The sequence below is a fragment of the Zalophus californianus genome, chromosome 17 (assembly GCF_009762305.2).
Source record: "Zalophus californianus isolate mZalCal1 chromosome 17, mZalCal1.pri.v2, whole genome shotgun sequence".
In the NCBI taxonomy this organism is placed as follows: domain Eukaryota; kingdom Metazoa; phylum Chordata; class Mammalia; order Carnivora; family Otariidae; genus Zalophus; species Zalophus californianus.
This window is the reverse complement of record NC_045611.1, coordinates 58,926,929-58,945,036: the sequence shown is the minus strand read 5'-3', so window position 1 is coordinate 58,945,036 and position 18,108 is coordinate 58,926,929. Positions and strand designations below refer to the sequence as shown.

Below are 18,108 nucleotides of genomic sequence, written 5' to 3'. Positions count from 1 at the left end.
AACCCAGTGAGTAGTCATACCTGAGGTGTTTGTCAATTCCTTTAAGAATCTGATATCGAGGGGCGCCTGGGGGGCTCAGATGGCTAAGCGTCTGCCTTCGGCTCAGGTCATGGTCCCAGGGTCCTGGGATCGAGCCCCGCATCGGGCTCCCTGCTCGGCGGGGAGCCTGCTTCTCCCTCTGCCTCTGCCTCTCTCTCTCCCTCTCCGACTCTCATGAATAAATAAATAAAACGTTAAAAAAAATCTGATATCTACCTGAAAAGAATAGTGGCTTAACACATCCATCTCCTGCCAGGATGGTGTGTGCTCCTTTCATAGTTGGGGCACCGGTAAAAAGGGAGCATCCTGTTCTTCAGACAAACGGGAGGAACCCACTATCTCGTCTCCTTGCTGGGAAGAGATTTATCAGTTCACTGAAATTCTAGCAACAGTGTCATCACAGGGAGTAGAAATTATCTGAGAAAAACACTTGTGAAATGGAAATTACTGAAGTGATCAGTTATTTATATTTTTGTATTTTAAAGATGTATTTATTTATTTATTTTAGCGAGAGAGAGAGAGAGAGAGAGAGAGCAGGGGGAGGAGCAGAGAGGGACAAGCCGACTCCGTGCTGAGTATGGAGCCTGATGTGGGGCTTGATTGCAGGACCCTGACATCAAGACCCGAGCCAAAATTAAGAGTCAGGTCCGTTATTTAGACAGATTAGCAGAAATACTTCTAGGGAAACACCTGTAATACATTAAACACAAACACACAAACCACAAAACTAAACACACAGGGTGCCTGGGTGGCTCAGTCAGTTAGGCGTCTGCCTTCAGCTCAGGTCATGATCCTGGGATTGAGGCCCACATCAGGCTCCCTGCTCGGCCAGGAGTCCACTTCTCCCTCTGCCCCTCCCCCTGCTCATGTTCTCCTTCCAACGAATACATAAAAACTTAAAAAAAAAAAACATTAAGAAAAGTTAAGATCTCAGTGAAGTTTGAGAGACAGTGAAATCTGAAAAGCAAGAGGATAAAGCCAAGCCTATGGCTGTGCATGAATCTTGGCCATAATCAGGTTTTTTACTCCAAAATAAGATTCTTTTTTTATACTTGACAATGTGGCTATTAACTACTTGGAGGGATAGAGACGATATTTTTAAAGAGTTACCTCAAAGGTGAAAATGAACAACCATCTGTGCTGTGGTATTTACTGATCTAAGAAATGTACGGTGCATACCTACTGGATTTCAGGCACAACAGTGGGTGCACAGGACACACTGGGGATAGGGTTGCCGGCTGCTCTCAGTATACAGGAGTGTTCTGTGTTTTCTGTAGTTGTTTATTTAGCATTCGTTTATCTGAAGGCCAAACTAATGGTCAAAGATGTATACTTCTCTCTTGGCAAGTCAGCTTCACAGACTTGCAAAGCTGCTATTATAAACACAAGAACGAACCCTAATCTGTGTTTTTACTTCCTGCCCAATAAGGCATTTTAGTCTGAAAGGCATACTCTCAGTTTCTCCTCCTGCCCCCTCCTTCCTGAATGTCACATGGTTTCATGTGGCCCTCCATGGTGTGCTGTGTCTCTTATTTCCAGGGTGTTGAGGATTTAGCTATGTTACTTCATGGTGTCACTGTCTCAGCATCCATTTTGTTTGGCCAAGCCGCCTGCAGGGGACCTTACACTGACATTCACCCCCTCATGGAAGCACATGCCCTGCATGACAGCCCAAAGAGCCATAAGCAAATAAAAGTTCCTGATAGGACTTCCAAAGACCCTTGTAATTAACCATCCCTAGCCTCCCAGCACCTGTATGCCTTATGTTCACCCTTAGATAAGACCTCCTTGGAGCTTACCAAAACCCAGCTCTTTTTGGTTTTAACTGAACAGTTGGGGCCGCCTGGGTGACTCAGTCAGTTAAGCCTCTACCTCCTGATTTCAGCTCAGGTCTTGATCTCAGGGTCATGAGTTCAAACTCCGTGTTGAGCTCCACGCCCACCATGAAGCCTACGTTAAAAAAAAGAAAAGAAAAGAAAAGAATTGACCAATCTGGGCTTAACTGGGAAACCTGGAAGCCCTAAACCCATGGACCCTAGTAAAGGCATGTGCCCCAGGTCATGCCTTTCTGCCTGCACTCTTCCTTGATGTCCCTGTTTGGCCCCTGGAAGTGTGCCATGTAGTTCCTCCAGGACCTGTGAGTATAAACCTCTCTTTTTCAATTTCTCTTATGGTCTGTCATTGAACCACAACTTGGCCCACCATCCAGCACCCCGTGCTGTACTTAGCAAATGTTAATTTACCAGTCATAACACAGGAAACTGTTGAGTAGCACAACTTCCCTTTCAATGGCATTGACCCCTCCATGTTGCACTCAGTCACCTTTATAAATCAAGACTCTGTCACAATTGAAGGACATGTCCTGTGTTTAATGATTTGGTCCTGATTCCTACATTGACTTTGTCAGGACACCATAAATATCCTGTATCACAGCTTTTTACAATGTGTTACAGAAAAGTCATGCAGATGACATGGTACTCTATGTGGAAAACCCAAGAGACTACACCCCAAAATTGTTAGAACTCATACCGGAATTCAGCAAAGTGGCAGGATAGAAAATCAATGCACAGAAATCAGTTGTATTCCTATACGCTAACAATGAGACAGAAGAAAGAAAAATTAAGGAGTCGATCCCATTTACAATTGCACCCAAAACCATAAGATACCTAAGGAATAAACCTAACCAAAGAGGCAAAAGATCTGTACTCAGAAAACTATACAATACTCATGAAGGAAATTGAGAAAGACACAAAGAAATGGAAAAAGGTTCCATGCTCATGGATTGGAAGAACAAATATTGTTAAGATGTCTATGCTACCTAGAGCAATCTATATATTCAATGCAATCCCTATCAAAATACCATCAACTTTTTTCACAGAGATAGAATAAATCATCCTAAAATTTGTATGGAACCAGAAAAGACCCCAAATAGCCAAAGGAATGTTGAAAAGGAAAACCGAAGCTGATGGCATCACAATTCCGGACTTTAAGCTCTATTACAAAGCTGTCATCATCAAGATAGTATGGTACTGGCACAAAAACAGACACATAGATCAATGGAACAGAATAGAGAACCCAGAAATGGACCCTCAACTCTACGGTTAACTAATCTTTGACAAAGCAGGAAAGAATATCCAATGGAAAAAAGACAGTCTCTTCAACAAATGATGTTGGGAAAATTGGACAGCCACATGCAGAAGAATGAAACTGGACCATATCCTTACACCATACCCCCAAAATAGACTCAAAATATATGAAAGACCTAAATGTGAGACAGGAATCCATCAAAATCCTAGAGAACACAGGCAGCAACCTCTTTGACCTTGGTCGCAGCAACCTCTTGCTAGACACGTCTCCAAAGGCAAGGGAAACAAAGGCAAAAATGAACTACTGGGACTTAATCAAGATAAAAAGCTTTTGCACAGCAAAGGAAACAGTCGATAAAACCAAAGACAACTGACAGAATGGGAGAAGATATTTGCAAATGACATATCAGATGAAGGGCTAATATCCAGAATCTATAAAGAACTTATCAAACTTGGGATGCCTGGGTGGCTCAGTCAGTTAAATGCCTTTGGCTCAGGTCATGATTCCAGGGTCCTGGGATTGAGTGATGCATTGGGCTCCTTGCTCAGCAGGGAGCCTGCTTCTCCCTCTGCCTGCCACGCCCCCGCCTGTGTGCTCTCTGACAAATAAATAAATAAATAAAATCTTAAAAAAAAAAGAACTTATCAAACTCAACATCCAAAGAACAAAAATTTCTCCAAAGACATACAAATGGCCAACAGGTATATAAGAAAATGCTCATCATCCCTAATTATCAGGGGAATGCAAATCAAAACCACAACGAGATATCACCTCACAACTGACAGGACAACTATTATCAAAAAAGCAAAATACAGCAAGTCTTGCCAATGATGTGAGAAACTGGAACACTTTTACACCGTTGGTGGGAATGCAAAATGGTAGAGCTGCTATGGAGCACAACACGGACAGTCCTCAAAAAAAAAAAAACTAAAAATAGAACTACCATATGATCCAGTAATCCCATTTACAGGTATACACCCAAAAGGACCTGGAAGAGATATTAGCAGTTCCATGTTCACTGCAGCACTATTCATGATAGCTAAGATGTGGAAACAAACTAAGTACCCATCAACAGATGAATGGATGATGAAAACATGATATATACAAATAACAAAATATTATTCAATCTTTAAAAAGGACATTTTAGGGGTGCCTGGGTGGCTTAGGCGTTAAGCGTCTGCCTTCAGCTCAGGTCATGATCCCAGGGTTCTGGGATCGAGCCCCACATCAGGCTCCCTGCTCAGTGGGAAGCCTCCTTCTCCTTCTCCCACTCCCTCTGCTTGTGTTCCCTCTCTCGCTATGTCTCTGTCAAATAAATCAATAAAATCTTTTTTTAAAGGTAGATTTTATTTATTTATTTTAGATTTTATTTATTTATTTGAGAGGGAGAGAATGAGAGATAGAGAGCACGAGAGGGAAGAGGGTCAGAGGGAGAAGCAGACTCCCTGCTGAGCAGGGAGCCGGATGCGGGACTCGATCCCGGGACTCCAGGATCATGACCTGAGCTGAAGGCAGTCGCTTAACCAACTGAGCCACCCAGGAGCCCAATCAATAAAATCTTTAAAAAATAATAAAATAAAAAGGAAATTTTACAATACATGACAACGCGATAGACCCTGAGGAGATTATGCCAAGTGAAATAAGCCAGACACAGTATAAAGACAAGTACTGCATGATTCCACTTAGATGATGAGGAATCTAAAATAGTTAAATTCATAAAATCAGACTGGAATGGTGATCAGGAGCTGGAGGGAGGGGGAAATGAGAAGTTACTAATCAACAGACATAAAGTTTCAGTTAGGTAACATAAAATGTTATTTTAATCATTTTCTTTGCTATTGAAGGAAATCCTACATTTCTCAAGTTTAACTGTTAGTATATACTGGTTTATATCTGTTGGAAAACATCACCAAAAAGATGTGACTGCCAGTTGACCTGTGAGCTAGACCCCAGGCACTCCGAGGCTCCTCACCCCCTCCCCTGTCCTTGGAATGTGGGTCCTGCTTGTCTTTCTCACTCCCAAAGACTGCTCCAAGGACAAAGCCTTGAGATCATGATGTGGTGTTGAGAACACCTGCACAGTGTATGTGACTGAACCCAAGTAAAGCCTCTTTATAAACTTCTAAAATTTGGCAAGTGGTGCAGGGATCCATTCGTCTTGCAGCTACCCAAGACAAGCCTCATATGTAAGTTCCCTCTGCTTATTAAAACAGCCACCTACCAATCTGGACTGGCCTCTCTTTGCTCTCTCCCCACCCTCTGTATACAGGTGCTGGTTTTAGACTACACCTGGGAAAACTCGAGAGAATTGTGAACTTGACTACTCATCATTTTCGATATTGAGTGAACAATTGCATACCACACAAATACATTTGAAAGGAAGTTTTATCATCTAATGCCAACTCTTCAGAAAACTCACCACAAATTGACATGTGCATTTTGGTATTTGCTATTCGATACACACAAAAAGTAGATAGCATAACCTCCTTGCCTTTTCATTTTGTTGTTTCCTTTGCTGTGCGGAAACTTTTTAGTTTGATGTAGTCCCACTTGTTTGTTTCCTGTGCTTTGGTATTAATTAAAAATTATTTCCAATACCAATGTCAGGGAGCTTTCCCTTTATGTTTTCTTCTCGCTTTACTGTTTCAGGTCTTTATGTTTAGGTCTTTAATTCATCTTTAGTTGATTTCGTGTATGGTGTAAGATATGGGTCCAATTTAATTCTTTTCCATGTGGATATCCAGTTTTTCCAACACCGTTTATTAAAGGGACTATCCTTTCCTCTATTGTATATTCCTGATTCCTTTGTCAAAAATTAGTTGACTTTGTATGTGTGGGTTTATTTCTGGGCTCTCTCTTCTCTTCCACTGGTCTATGTGTCTGTTTTGATGCCAGTACTGTATCGGTTTCATTAGTATAACTTTGTAGTATAGTTTGAAGACAGGAAGTTTGATGCCTCCAGCTTTGTTCTCCTTGCTCCAGATTGAGCTATTCAGTGTCTCTTGTAGTTCCATATAAATTTTAGATTTTTTTCCTATTTCTGTGAAAAGTGTCATTGTAATTTTGATAGGGATTGCATTCAATCTGTAGATTACCTACCTTGGGTAGAATGGCCATTTTAACATTATTAATTCTTCCAATCAATGAACATGGGATATCTTCCCATTTAGTTGTCTTTGATTGCTTTCATCAGTGTTTTATAGCTTTCAGTGTTCAGATCTCTCACTTCCTTGGTTACATTTATTCTTAAGTATTTTATTCTTTTTGTTGCTATTGTCAAGCAGATTGTTTTATTAATGTCTTTTCCAGATCATTTGTTAGTGTGTAGAAATGCAAAACTGATTTTTGTATGTTGATTTTGTATTCTTAAACTTTACTGAATTCACTTACTAGTTTTACAGTTTGTTTTGGTACAGCCTTTCAGGTTTTTTTTTTTTAAGATTTTATTTATTTATTTGACAGAGAGAGACACAGCGAGAGAGGGAACACAAGCAGGGCGAGTGGGAGAGGGAGAAGCAGGTTTCCCGCAAAGCGGAGAGCCCGATGTGGGGCTCGATCCCAGGACCCTGAGATCATGACCTGAGCCGAAGGCAGACGCTTAATGACTGAGCCACCCAGGCGCCCCTTTTTCTTTTTCTTTTTTTTTTTAAAGATTTTATTTGACAGAGAGAGATAGCGAGAGCAGGAACACAAGCAGGGGGAGTGGGAGAGGGAGAAGCAGGCCTCCCGCAGAGGAGGGAGCTGATGCAGGGCTCGATCCCAGGGCCCTGGGATCATGACCCAAGCCGAAGGCAGACATTTAACGACTGAGCCACTGAGGCACCCCAGCCTTTCAAGTTTTCTACATATAAGATCAGTTCATCTGCAGACAGAGACAGTATTTCTTCCTTTCCATTTTGGATACCTTTCAATTCTTTTTCTCACCTAATTGCTCTGGCTAGGACTTCCAGTACTATGCTGAATAAAAGTGGAGAGAATGGGCACCCTTGTTTATAATCTTAAAGGAAAAGATTTTGGCTTTTCAACGTTGAGTATGATGTTAGCTATGTGCTTTTCGTATATGCCTTTTATTATGTTAAGGTATACTCTACTCAATTTGTTACAAACTTTTTATCATAAAAGGATGTTGAAGTTTGTAAAATGCTTTCTGCATTTATTGAGATGATCATATGATTTTTATCCTTTGTTAATGTGGAGTATTACATTTTGCATAAATTGAGTCATCCTTGTATCCCAGGGATAAATCCAATTTAATCATAGCGTAAAACTTTTAAGGTGCTGCTGAATGTGGTTTGCTAGCATTTCTTTGAGGATTTTTGCATTTATTTTTATCAGTCTCCAAATATTTAGAGAAAGTTCTGCCTCAATTGTTGAAATGCTATATTGTACACCCAAAACTAGTAAAACACTGTATGTTAACTACACTGGAATTAAAATTTTCAAATGAGAAAAAAGAGAAAGTTCTATCAGGAAGTGGAAGACAGAAGTGGGTGTGTTACCAGCAGTGTTGGATTGGGAGGGGTTTATTCTTGCCAGCTTCAACCGTACTCAAGGGGCAAAAACTAAGGCCTGACCTCAATTGTGGAGTTAACTTTAGAAAATATGATTTGAGGGGCACCTGGGTGGCTCAGTCATTGAGCATCTGCCTTCAGCTCGGATCATGATCCCGAAGTCCTGGGATTGGGTCTGCATTGGGCTCCCTGCTCCGCGGGAAGCCTACTTCTCCCTCTTCCACGCCCCCTGCTTGTGTTCCCTCTCTCGCTGTGTCTCTCTCTGTCAAATAAATAAATAAAATCTTAAAAAAAAAAAAAGAAAGAAAATATGATTTGACTTCTGGGCATGAGTCCAAGGCATTTGCTGAAACCTCAGCATCAGCTTTGCCTCAACCCGTCTCACGCAATGGCATTTGAGACAAAGCTCTCATGACCCTTACAAGGCTCAGGAGGGCAGGGGTAATTATAACCAATCTTTTTTTCTATACGTACTTTCTGAATAATGGCACATATCCTATGGATGAGTTAGTAGTTAATGTTTAAAAGTAATAGCTCTCCTTTGTTCTAAGCCTTCCCTGCTTTGAAGCTCTTTGATGAATTTGTCTGATAAGATTCTCAGTAAAAACCATGTTTAAGCCTGTGCAGCTGCTTTTCTCCTCTGGAGGCAGTCCTGCATGTCTGCTCAGTATTAAGTCTGAGTGTTTAATTTTCAGTGCATGGCGACACTCAATCCCATCCTCAGCATGTGGCTGAACAGATACCCCCTAGTGGGCCATGACCTCATAGGAAGTATTTTAGGTACCTGAAAAGTAAAAGCATTATAAAGTTTATTGTATAAATTTAAAATAGTTTGATTAAAAGTTATAAAGCATGCATATAAATTTTATTAAAAACTGGAAAGGACAACAGCAGAGTCATATAAGTAATGAGGATTTCAACTCAAAATAACTATAAAATACAAAATATGTGAAAAATAGAGTAGGTAGGATGAATAACATAATGGATACAACCAGCTATGAATTAAAATGCTGTTAAGTTCAGATCAGAGGATGCTTAAAGAATCTAAAAACATTTAAAAAAATAAGGGACATGAACATAGAATCTATGAATAAGGAAAATTTAGTGAGACAAATACTTATAAAAGAATAACCCATAACTACTGTACTTTCAGGGATCATTTCTATAGTTTGTCACATTAAAATAAAGTATCACAGAATAAAGAAAGTCTTGCAAGCTGACAATAAGAAAAAAATAGATCACTTTAGAACAACAATGGGACTGAGCCATGAATTTTGATCAAAACCAGTGGATGCAAGTCTAGAAAATTAGCTCTTAAAAATGAAGTGATAAACTTTAATTCAAGATCTTTTTTCTATGCGATGTATTCATAATAAAAATGTCAAAAATGAAACTATTATGCTAAATGAAATGTCACAAAAGGACAAATGTATGATCTCTCCTATACGAGGTTCCTAGAGTAGTCAAATTCATAGACAATAGAGATACAAAGTAGAATGATGGTTTCTGGGGGTTGGGGGGGAGTGAAGTTGGGAAGAACGTGTTTAATGATACAAAAATACGTTCAGTTGGGGAAGATGAAAAAGTTCCGAAGATGGATGGTGATGTACTTAATAATACATGTGATGGTTGATTTTGTGGGTCTACTAGGCTAGACCATGGCATCCAGATATTTGGTCAGACATTATTCTGGGTGTTTCTTTCAAGTGCTTTTTGAATTAACATTTAAATCAGTAGACTTTGAGTAAAGCAGATTACCCTCTGTAATGAGGGTAGGCTTCATCCACTCAAAAGCATTAATAGAAAAGCAGTAACCTGCATAAACTAGAGGGAATTTTGTCTGCTGACTGCTTTGGACTTGCCCTGAAATTCTTACCTGAGTCTCCAGTCTGCCAGGTTACCCTGAAGATTTTGGACTTGCTAAGCCAACATAATCGTGTCACCCAATACTTTAAAATAAATCTCTCTAGGGGCGCCTGGGTGGCTTGTTGTTAAGCGTCTGCCTCCGGCTCAGGTCATGATCCCAGGGTCCTGGGATTGAGCCCCGCATTGGGCTCCATGGGAGGCCTGTTCTCCCTCTCCCACTCCCCCTGCTTGTGTTCCCTCTCGCTGTGTCTTTCTCTGTCAAAAAATGAATGGAATCTTAAAAAAAAACCTCTCTATATACATACATATATGGACAGACATACACTAGTTTGGTTCTGTTTTTCTGGATAATTCTAATATGCAACAGAACCAAATACTTAGAAGTGATTAAAATAGCAAATTCTGTATTATTTATATCACTGTAAAAATGATTAACTATTTAAAACATTTTTTTTATTTTAAAGATTTTATTTATTTGAGAGAAAGAAGGAGAGAGAGAGAGAGAGCACATGAGAGGGGGGAGGGTCAGAGGAAGAAGCAGACTCCCCGCCGAGCAGGGAGCCCGACGCGGGACTCGATCCCGGGACTCCAGGATCATGACCTGAGCCGAAGGCAGCCGCCGAACCAACTGAGCCACCCAGGCGCCCCTAAAACATTTTTAAGAAATTTTATGTCGCAAAAACATACCTTGAAGGCACTAAAAAAAAAAAAGTAATCAAGTAAAAAGAGAAAATTCTAGAACAATGCCTTGCTGGACATTTGTGTGGAAGGCAGATGGTTCATCAAGTTTTTTGACAATCACTTCATACGCAGCTGAACTTAAATTTGAGTGACTTAGCTTAAACTTCACTTTCTTTACTCTTTGCTCAGTCACTGTCTACACTTAAAAGTCTTTTCGTTGTTTATACATAATACAGCTCTAACACATAATGCAGTCTTGCTTAGCACATAAAAAATACTCAATATCACTAGTTATTACAGAAATGCAGATTAAAATAAGACTATGACACACTTGTTTTAACTTAAAAAAGACAGACTATACCTATTATTGACAAAGATGTGTTCCAAAGTGGAACTCTTATATGCAGCTGGTAGGAGTATAAAATGGCACATTCACATTGGAAATCAATTTGGTCAATTCTTAAAAAGTTAAACATTCATCTATGAGCAACACTCTATTCTCAGGTATTTACTTATAACAGTGGTTGTTCTGGTAATAGGTCAACACTAGAAACAACCTACGTGTCCATTAATAGATAAACACATTGTGTTTTATACACCCAATGGAATACCACTCAGCAATAAAAAGGAATGAACACAATAGGGATAAATCTCAAAATAGCTATGCAAGGATATACTTTAGGATTCCATTTATGTAAAAACAGAATAAAAAGCAGCCATGCAAAAGTAGACTGTAGGATTCCAAATATATATAAATACTAAAAACATGCAAATTAGTGTAAAATGACATAAATCAACAGACTCTCCCACATTCACTGCACTCATAAGGCATTTCTCTATTGTTGCAAATTTGACAGTGTTTAACGAGGCCAGAGTTTTAAGTAAAGATGTCCCCACACTTGCTGTTCTCATAAGGACTCTCCCATCAGTGTGAACTCTCTGTTGTGTAATGAGACTGGAGTTGTACCACAAAAACTTCCCACATTTGCTGCAGTAATAAGCCTGTTCTCTACTGTGATTTGTCCGACATCTAATGAGTGTGGAGTTGCAACTAAAGGATTTCCTACATTGCTGCATTCATCAGGCCTTTCTCCAGTGTGAGTTCTCTGGTGTCTAATGAGTGTGAAGCGGTACCTAAAGAATTTCCCACATTTATCACACTCATAAGGCCTTTCTCCAGTGTGAACTCTCTGATGAATAATGAGTGAGGAGCTGTCCATAAAGAATTTCCCACATTCTCTGCACTCATAAGCCCTTACTCCAGTGTGGATTTTCTGGTGCTCAGCAAGTTTATGTTTGCGACTGAAAGCTTTTCCACATTCACTGCACTTATAAGGCCTCTCTCCAGTGTGGATTTTCTGGTGTTCCACAACTTTGTCTTTGCGGCTGAAGGCTTTCCCACATTCACTGCACTCATAAGGCTTTTCACCACTGTGGATTTTTTGATGCTCAACAAGTTTATGTTTGCGGGTGAAAGCTTTTCCACATTCACTGCACTCATACGGCCTTTCGCCAGTGTGAACTCTCTGATGTCTAATGAGTGTAGAGCGATTCCTAAAAAAACTTCCACATTCACTACAGCCATAAGGTCTTTCTCCTGTGTGGATTTTCTGGTGCCCAACAAGTTGGGAGAGTCGAAGGAAACCCTTCCCACATTGGTTGCACTCAAAAGGCCTCAGCCTGGTGTGAATACCCTGGTGGTCACTGAGGCCAGGTATCTGTGTAAAGAATCCTCCACGTTCTGGGTTCTCATAAAGCTGATCTTCATCATGGCCCTTCTGGTGCTGATGGAGGTGGGACTTTCTAAGGAAGGCCTTCCCACATTCCCTGTACTCATAAAGCTTTTCTCCGGTGTGGATTTTCTCATGGTCGACAAGTATATGTTTATGATTGCAGGTTTTCCCACACTGGGTGCACTTGTAATAATTCTGTTCATTCTGAAAGGCCTCTCCACCTGCCGTGTCCCAGTGTGGCTTTCCTACAACATGAGGAGCCTGTGGTTGGAGAAGGCCTAAGCTGGCTGGGAAGTTCTTCCTACCTTCCCTGCATGTAAAGGTCGTCTCTGTCACGTGACCTCTGCAGCTCTTCACAAATGAAGGCCTCCCCTCATCACTTCTGGAAAGTTTCTCTCTAATTTGATGCTTTTGGTGCTGGAAATGCTTTCCCCCACAAGTGTGCAAGCCTCGCTCAGGGTGTGTTCCATCATGCTCAGCCAAATGCAAAAGGTCTTTCAAGAGCAAGCTACACGTCTCACAGGGCTGGGACTTCTGGATGGATGGGCCTGGCTTTGGAGTCCTGACCTGTGACCCTCCTACAGAAACCTCTTGCTCTGAAGGGGCCTCCTCATCCTGGGCTCCATGCCAGCAACCTGTAAGCAGAGAAATGCCGGTAAAGTGCCTGCTGACTTTGTTGGGAGGAGGCGGCCCCATCGGGAATGTGTGCCAGACACACTCACGGAGGAGGCCACGAGACTGCTGACGGGCGAGGGGGACTCGAGACAGTGAGAGGAAGGCCCGCTGTGCAGAGCTCAGCCTGGCAAGCTCCCGTGACGGGAGGGCCCTGACTCCGGGGAAGGACCCGAGGAATGGGGAAGTGCAGGGAGGAGAGACAGTCTCCCAACTCCTTCCTCTGCAAATGACTTTCTTTTTTTTTTTTTTTTTTTAAGATTTTATTTATTTATCTGACATAGACACAGCGAGAGAGGGAAGACAAGCAGGGGGAGTGGGAGAGGGAGAAGCAGGCCTCTTGCTGAGCAGGGAGCCCGATGTGGGGCCGATCCCAGGACCTCCGGACCATGACTTGAGCCGAAGGCAGACACTCAACGACTGAGCCACCCAGGCGCCCCATGCAAATGACTTTCAACAAGGCAAGAGCTGCTGGTGACCAGTGAGCACTGATGCAAGACTGGGTCCAGATGCAGAAATGTGTGATCGCCACAAAGTAGCTGGTGTTCAGAGATTATTTAAAAATACGCCATCACAGACTACCTTGGTGGCTGAAATTTCTGGCACAGGCATGCCCCAAGAAATGTCAGCAAGGAGGAAGAAGGCATGGAGCACAGGGGCTGAAGAGAATAACCTGACCAATGGCAAGCAAGACCACTGGGATTTCTCAGACAAACTTGGAGAAGTGCACTGGGCCCAGACCTGGCTCCCATAAATGTGTGCTAGGAAACCAGAAGGGAAGTAGTGACCGTGATGTGGGTGTGGGAATGACAGCACTACCCCCGGGAAAGGGGAAAACCAGCGCCCAGCCCCAGACACTGCAGTAGGTGGGAGGGCCTTACCTAGTGATGACAAAAGTGCAAAGTTCTCGAGCATCACGCTGTGGTACAGGCTTCTCTGAGCCTCATCAAGGAGGCCCCATTCCTCCTGGGAGAAATGTATGGCCACGTCTGTAAAAACCAAAAGCCCCTGCCAAAATGGGGACAGTTCAATCAATGTGCAGCTTCTCTCTCCAGGATCTTCAGTGCGGCCCCCCAGCCCCACTTCCATCTGCTCCTTGCCCTCCACCCCAACTTCCCCATGTGGAAGAGATACAAGGTCTTGTGGCACTGGTGCCTCTCTCTCGTCACTGCCACTGATCACTGTGTCCAGGACTCGGGAAAACAAGTGGGGGAGGGTGCAGAAAAGCCCCACCTAGGCTCTGGGGCTGCAATGGGGCTCTCTCTCTTTTATCAGTAAATTATGCTGAGGTCCCCCAGATCTTGCCTCCCAGGCAACACAACTTGAACTTATCTCTCCCATAAGCACCCCATCCCAGGACTTGGGGTCAAACATTCACACTCCTCCTCGCCTGCACATTGTTCTTGATCTGAACCTCTACAGATCTGGTCCTTCCACTTCTGCAACTCAGTTACTGAGACCCTCCAGCCCGCTCTATAGGTAATTCCATGGCTTCCCAGCACACCACTGTGCACGTGGAACCCGGGTAGTATTTTGCAAATGGAATCAACAGCCTATTTGGCCCCATCCTGCCCCAGAAACCCAAGTTTCCTAGCACCACAGACCACCAGGGTTCCTTTGTGGTTCTCCCCACCTGGCCCTGCCACCTGTGTCACACTCACCCTCCCAAACCTAACGTCAGTACCTCACGGACCCTTGGTCCTCTGCTACATCTCCGCTACACACGGTGTCCTACAAGCAGTCACAAACAGTCTGTGTTTACCTCACCCACATTCAAAGCCCAGCTACACTGAACTCCCCACCCCAGGCCTAGCAATGTTCCAGGCTGATCCATTTTAACCTCAACTGATCTACCAGCCTGAAGGAACAACACGGGTCTGACCAAGGGTCACCACAAAACACTGATGAGTCCAAAGAAAGATAATGTGCTCTGCTCTGAGCTCACTGACATCTGACTTCCTTCATGGAGATGCTTCAACACCTATCTCATATCCTTGACCCCTTGGAAGCCTTTCGGACTCCTCACCTTTATTCCTCATAAGCACAACCCCCCACCCCCCAAGAGCGACTCTGCTTTCTCATCTGCCTTTGTGACATCCACTACCACCATCCAGGCTCCCAAAAAAGATTCAAATCTCAGCCTCCTTCCCCTTCCCACGTCCACAACCTAATGATGCCCCCTCTGAAAACTGAGGCACGGCGACACTTCAGTCCACATACTGGCCACTCTGTTGTGGCTGTCTGCAACCTGAATGCCTCCCCTAAACTCCAGATCTGTGTGTACACCTGCCGACTGGGAGTGTCTGGAACATCTGGACATCAGTGACAGAATCTGACTTCCTATTCCCTCCGAAAAGCCCTCGGACTACTGACTTCCCCATCTCAATTGACAGAACATCCAAACTTCCAGAGAAAGCCAAAAGCCTCGGGGCTGTCCCTGACCCCCTTTCCCTTCACACCTCCTGGCGCCCTCACTCACCACATCACTAAACGTGGGCAACTCTGTGCAGGACGCATCCAGAAAGCACCAGTCCTCTACCTCCACAGCCACCACCCCCTGTCCAGCCATCAGCAGGGCTCACCTGCACTGTCACAGGAGCTCCCTCCCAGGTCACTATTCCCACCTTCACTCCCGCGTCTCCTCCACACTGCAGCTAGACATAGCCTGTTAAAACCTGGATGTGATCACCTGGCTCCTCTGCTCCAAAACTTCTCTATAGCTCCTACTTCCTTCAGATCAGAGGCCCACAACCTCAGGTTGTAATTGTGGATCTGATAACTGTGTGCCCCTCCCCCCCAACCTTCCCCCCCCCCCCCATATTCCCACCATATGTAAGAGCCTTGCAGTTCCCTGAACATTCCAACTCACTCTCACCCCCATCACTTGAACATTCTGGAACCTGTGCCCAGGATACCCTTCCACATCTTACCCCATCAGTTGCCAGAAATGGGAAACGCTCCATAGAATCCAGGCCTCAGTTCAAAACCCTGGGCTTTGGTGAAACCACAAGGACTTTAGACCCAAGGGAGGGAGAAGACCAGGTGAACAATCTCAGGACACCATCATTCTTTACAAGGGAGTGGCAAAACCATCAGGGTGATAACTGGGGTGGATGAAGATCTGTCACACCCTCCATTCACCTGAACAGGGTCCATAAGCATTTCTGCAAATGCCACGGGAACCTGTGGGAAGAGGGAGGCCATGAGAAAGGGGCAACCACGGTAGGAGCCTACAGACTGAACTGGACCACCACCGCCCCTGCCCTGCCCTGGAGCACTGAGATCTCAGCCCGATAACCTAAGCTCTCAGCTCCTCTGACTTCAATGCTGCTCTTACCTGCCGCGTGACTTTGCCGAAGCACTGAACCTCCTGAGCCTCAATTCCTTTCCTGTAAAACGGGGTTAACAATGGCCCCCACCTCAAAGAGCTGATAACAGTATTAAACACAATTAATACGCACCACCTGGCAGCCGTAACTATCCAGGGGATTAACAATTCTGTATGTTGTCAGTGCAAATAAAGGGATGGAGTTTTAAAAATGCGGGTCTGCATTGTTTCTGCTTTTTAAGATTTTCAGAGGATGTGACATATAACATTCTACTGTTAGCAAATACCACAGATAAATTAACTTTGCAATTTTATAAAGTACTGCCATGCTTAGTTTATTGAATGAATTAATTTCTAGTTGCCTCCCTGTATGTACATACTTAGAGGACTATCGGTTACCCGACGTCTTAATCAACAAATGTTTCATACATCCTGGATTTAATGAATTGTAGGGACAGTCTGAGCGGGCAGCTCAGCTACTCTCCCTTTCGGCCAACAAGCCTACCTGCTACAGGATCCCCTGAAGGACGCTTGCAGGACCCCGTTACTGTAGCACTCCTTCCTTCCTCTTGTCCTCAAGGTGGAGGAGGAGAAGACAATGCCCCTGTCTGGGACCCATCTGCTCCCCAAATCTGGCTACTCCTTTGTCTCACAGGAATTGTCTCTAAGGATCAGCTGACCTGCTGGGCTGAGAGTCTATACATCCATCTCCACCCAGGCCAGCAAACTTACAAATCCAGGCATTCTCTTCTAGACACAGGCCAGAATACCTTCTATGTCAGGTATGCTCCTTTATGGAGGGAGCATTCAGGATGCTGAATCGCCTACACACTCAAAGCCTCAGCCCTCCTGACACCACGGAGCCCATCAGCAATAACGACCTTAAGACTCCCTCCTTGATCTGGCCCCGAGGCCGTGCTCTGGAGCAGTCCACACCCTCCACACCTGTGACCGCCCAGCCCCTTCCCCGTCCTCCAGACCTTCACCTCCACATGCTCAGGTCACGTCTCCCCACTGAGGTATCTCAGCACCAACACGTCCAAAACCAAACTCATCATCTCCCCGATACCCGCTCCCTGGGCTCGCCTGCCCCACCGGCCTCCTTCCAGACGTCCAGGCAAAGAAGCCTTAACACGGCCCTTCACTCCCTGCTTTTGCTCACACGCGGACGTGATGCAGCAGGCAGTCCTGTCGGCTGTCGTGGAACCCTACGCAGAACCCCCTCGCATCTCGCTCTGCCGCCACCGCCCTGGCCCAGCCTCCACCAGAACTCCCGCGCGGGGGCTGCCGTGTCTCCTCAGCAGGCTCCCCGCCTGCATTCCCCGTCCCGCTCTCCCCTACCTTCAACCTCGGACTCCGGGCGTGCCCCTCCCATCCCCGCCCCCTGGCGACCTTCCGCGGACCCGGGGGCCCACGCCGCACTGCGGGCGACACCCCGCCCCGCCCTCCCTTCCCCGCACACACAAGGGTCCCGGTCCCCCCCACCCCTGCTCTCGACTCGGGAGCCCCTGCCGGGATCGCCCCCCGCCACGCCCCACCGCACGGACGGAGCCGGGACCCCACGCCGGGGCGCCCTCTGCTCCCGCCCCGCGGGCCCGGCTGTGGGGAGCTGAGCGGGCGCCCCTCCATCGGGGCTGCAGCGCTCGGGGCGAGGGGCGGGCTGCAGAGGGCCCGGGGGTCGCAGCGCTCACCTGAGCCGGCTTCATGGGCGCGGCCTCCGCCTCCGAGCGGTGGGAAGAGCGGGGCGGGGAGCGGCCGGCCACCGGGCGGGGACGAAGGCGCCTCGCAGCCGCCTCTGCGGCGGAGACTACGCCTCTCCCCGCGCTTTCCATGTACTTCAGTCGGGACTTCGGTTCGCATTAAAGGAGAGAACAGTCCCGAGAACGACAGGGGCACCAGACGCTATGGGGATGCTGCCGGAAGTTCCGCCCCCCGTGCGACACGCACGCACGAAAACGCTCTCGGGTAAGCCTGGCAGGCTGGGCTGTCCCCGCCGCTGCGGCCGCACGGCCTTCTGGGTAATGTAGTTTCCGCGCCATCACTGCGCAGACCCAGGACGTAGGTCGTTCCTGACAGGGGATAAAGGCCAGATTGTGAGGAGCTCTGGGAAATGGAGTTCCGGGTTCTAAAGGGGCGGGGCCTTGCTGGTCCTTAAAGGGGCGATAGGTAGCTTTCCTCCTAGCGCGGCGTA

General features: G+C 45.4%; 1 protein-coding gene across 3 annotated transcripts in view; it reads right to left on the bottom strand.

Annotated features, from left to right (window-relative positions):
* The window catches only part of LOC113935748 (zinc finger protein 548-like), a 28,120-nt gene extending 10,279 nt beyond the window's left edge, over positions 1 to 17,841 (bottom strand). The window contains exons 1-2 of one of the 3 annotated variants that reach the window (XM_035724962.1): positions 17,609 to 17,841; positions 10,945 to 12,552 (exon numbers count right to left, since the gene is read on the bottom strand). In XM_035724962.1, the coding sequence (XP_035580855.1) occupies positions 11,093 to 12,552; positions 17,609 to 17,777 (1,629 nt within the window). In that variant the 5' untranslated portion in view covers positions 17,778 to 17,841 and the 3' untranslated portion in view covers positions 10,945 to 11,092. Of the gene's footprint in view, positions 1 to 10,944; positions 12,553 to 17,608 lie in introns of those variants that run through there. The other 2 variants (XM_027618142.2, XM_027618143.2) reach the window with 2 other exon arrangements.
* Between the last annotated feature and the right edge of the window lie 267 nt (positions 17,842 to 18,108).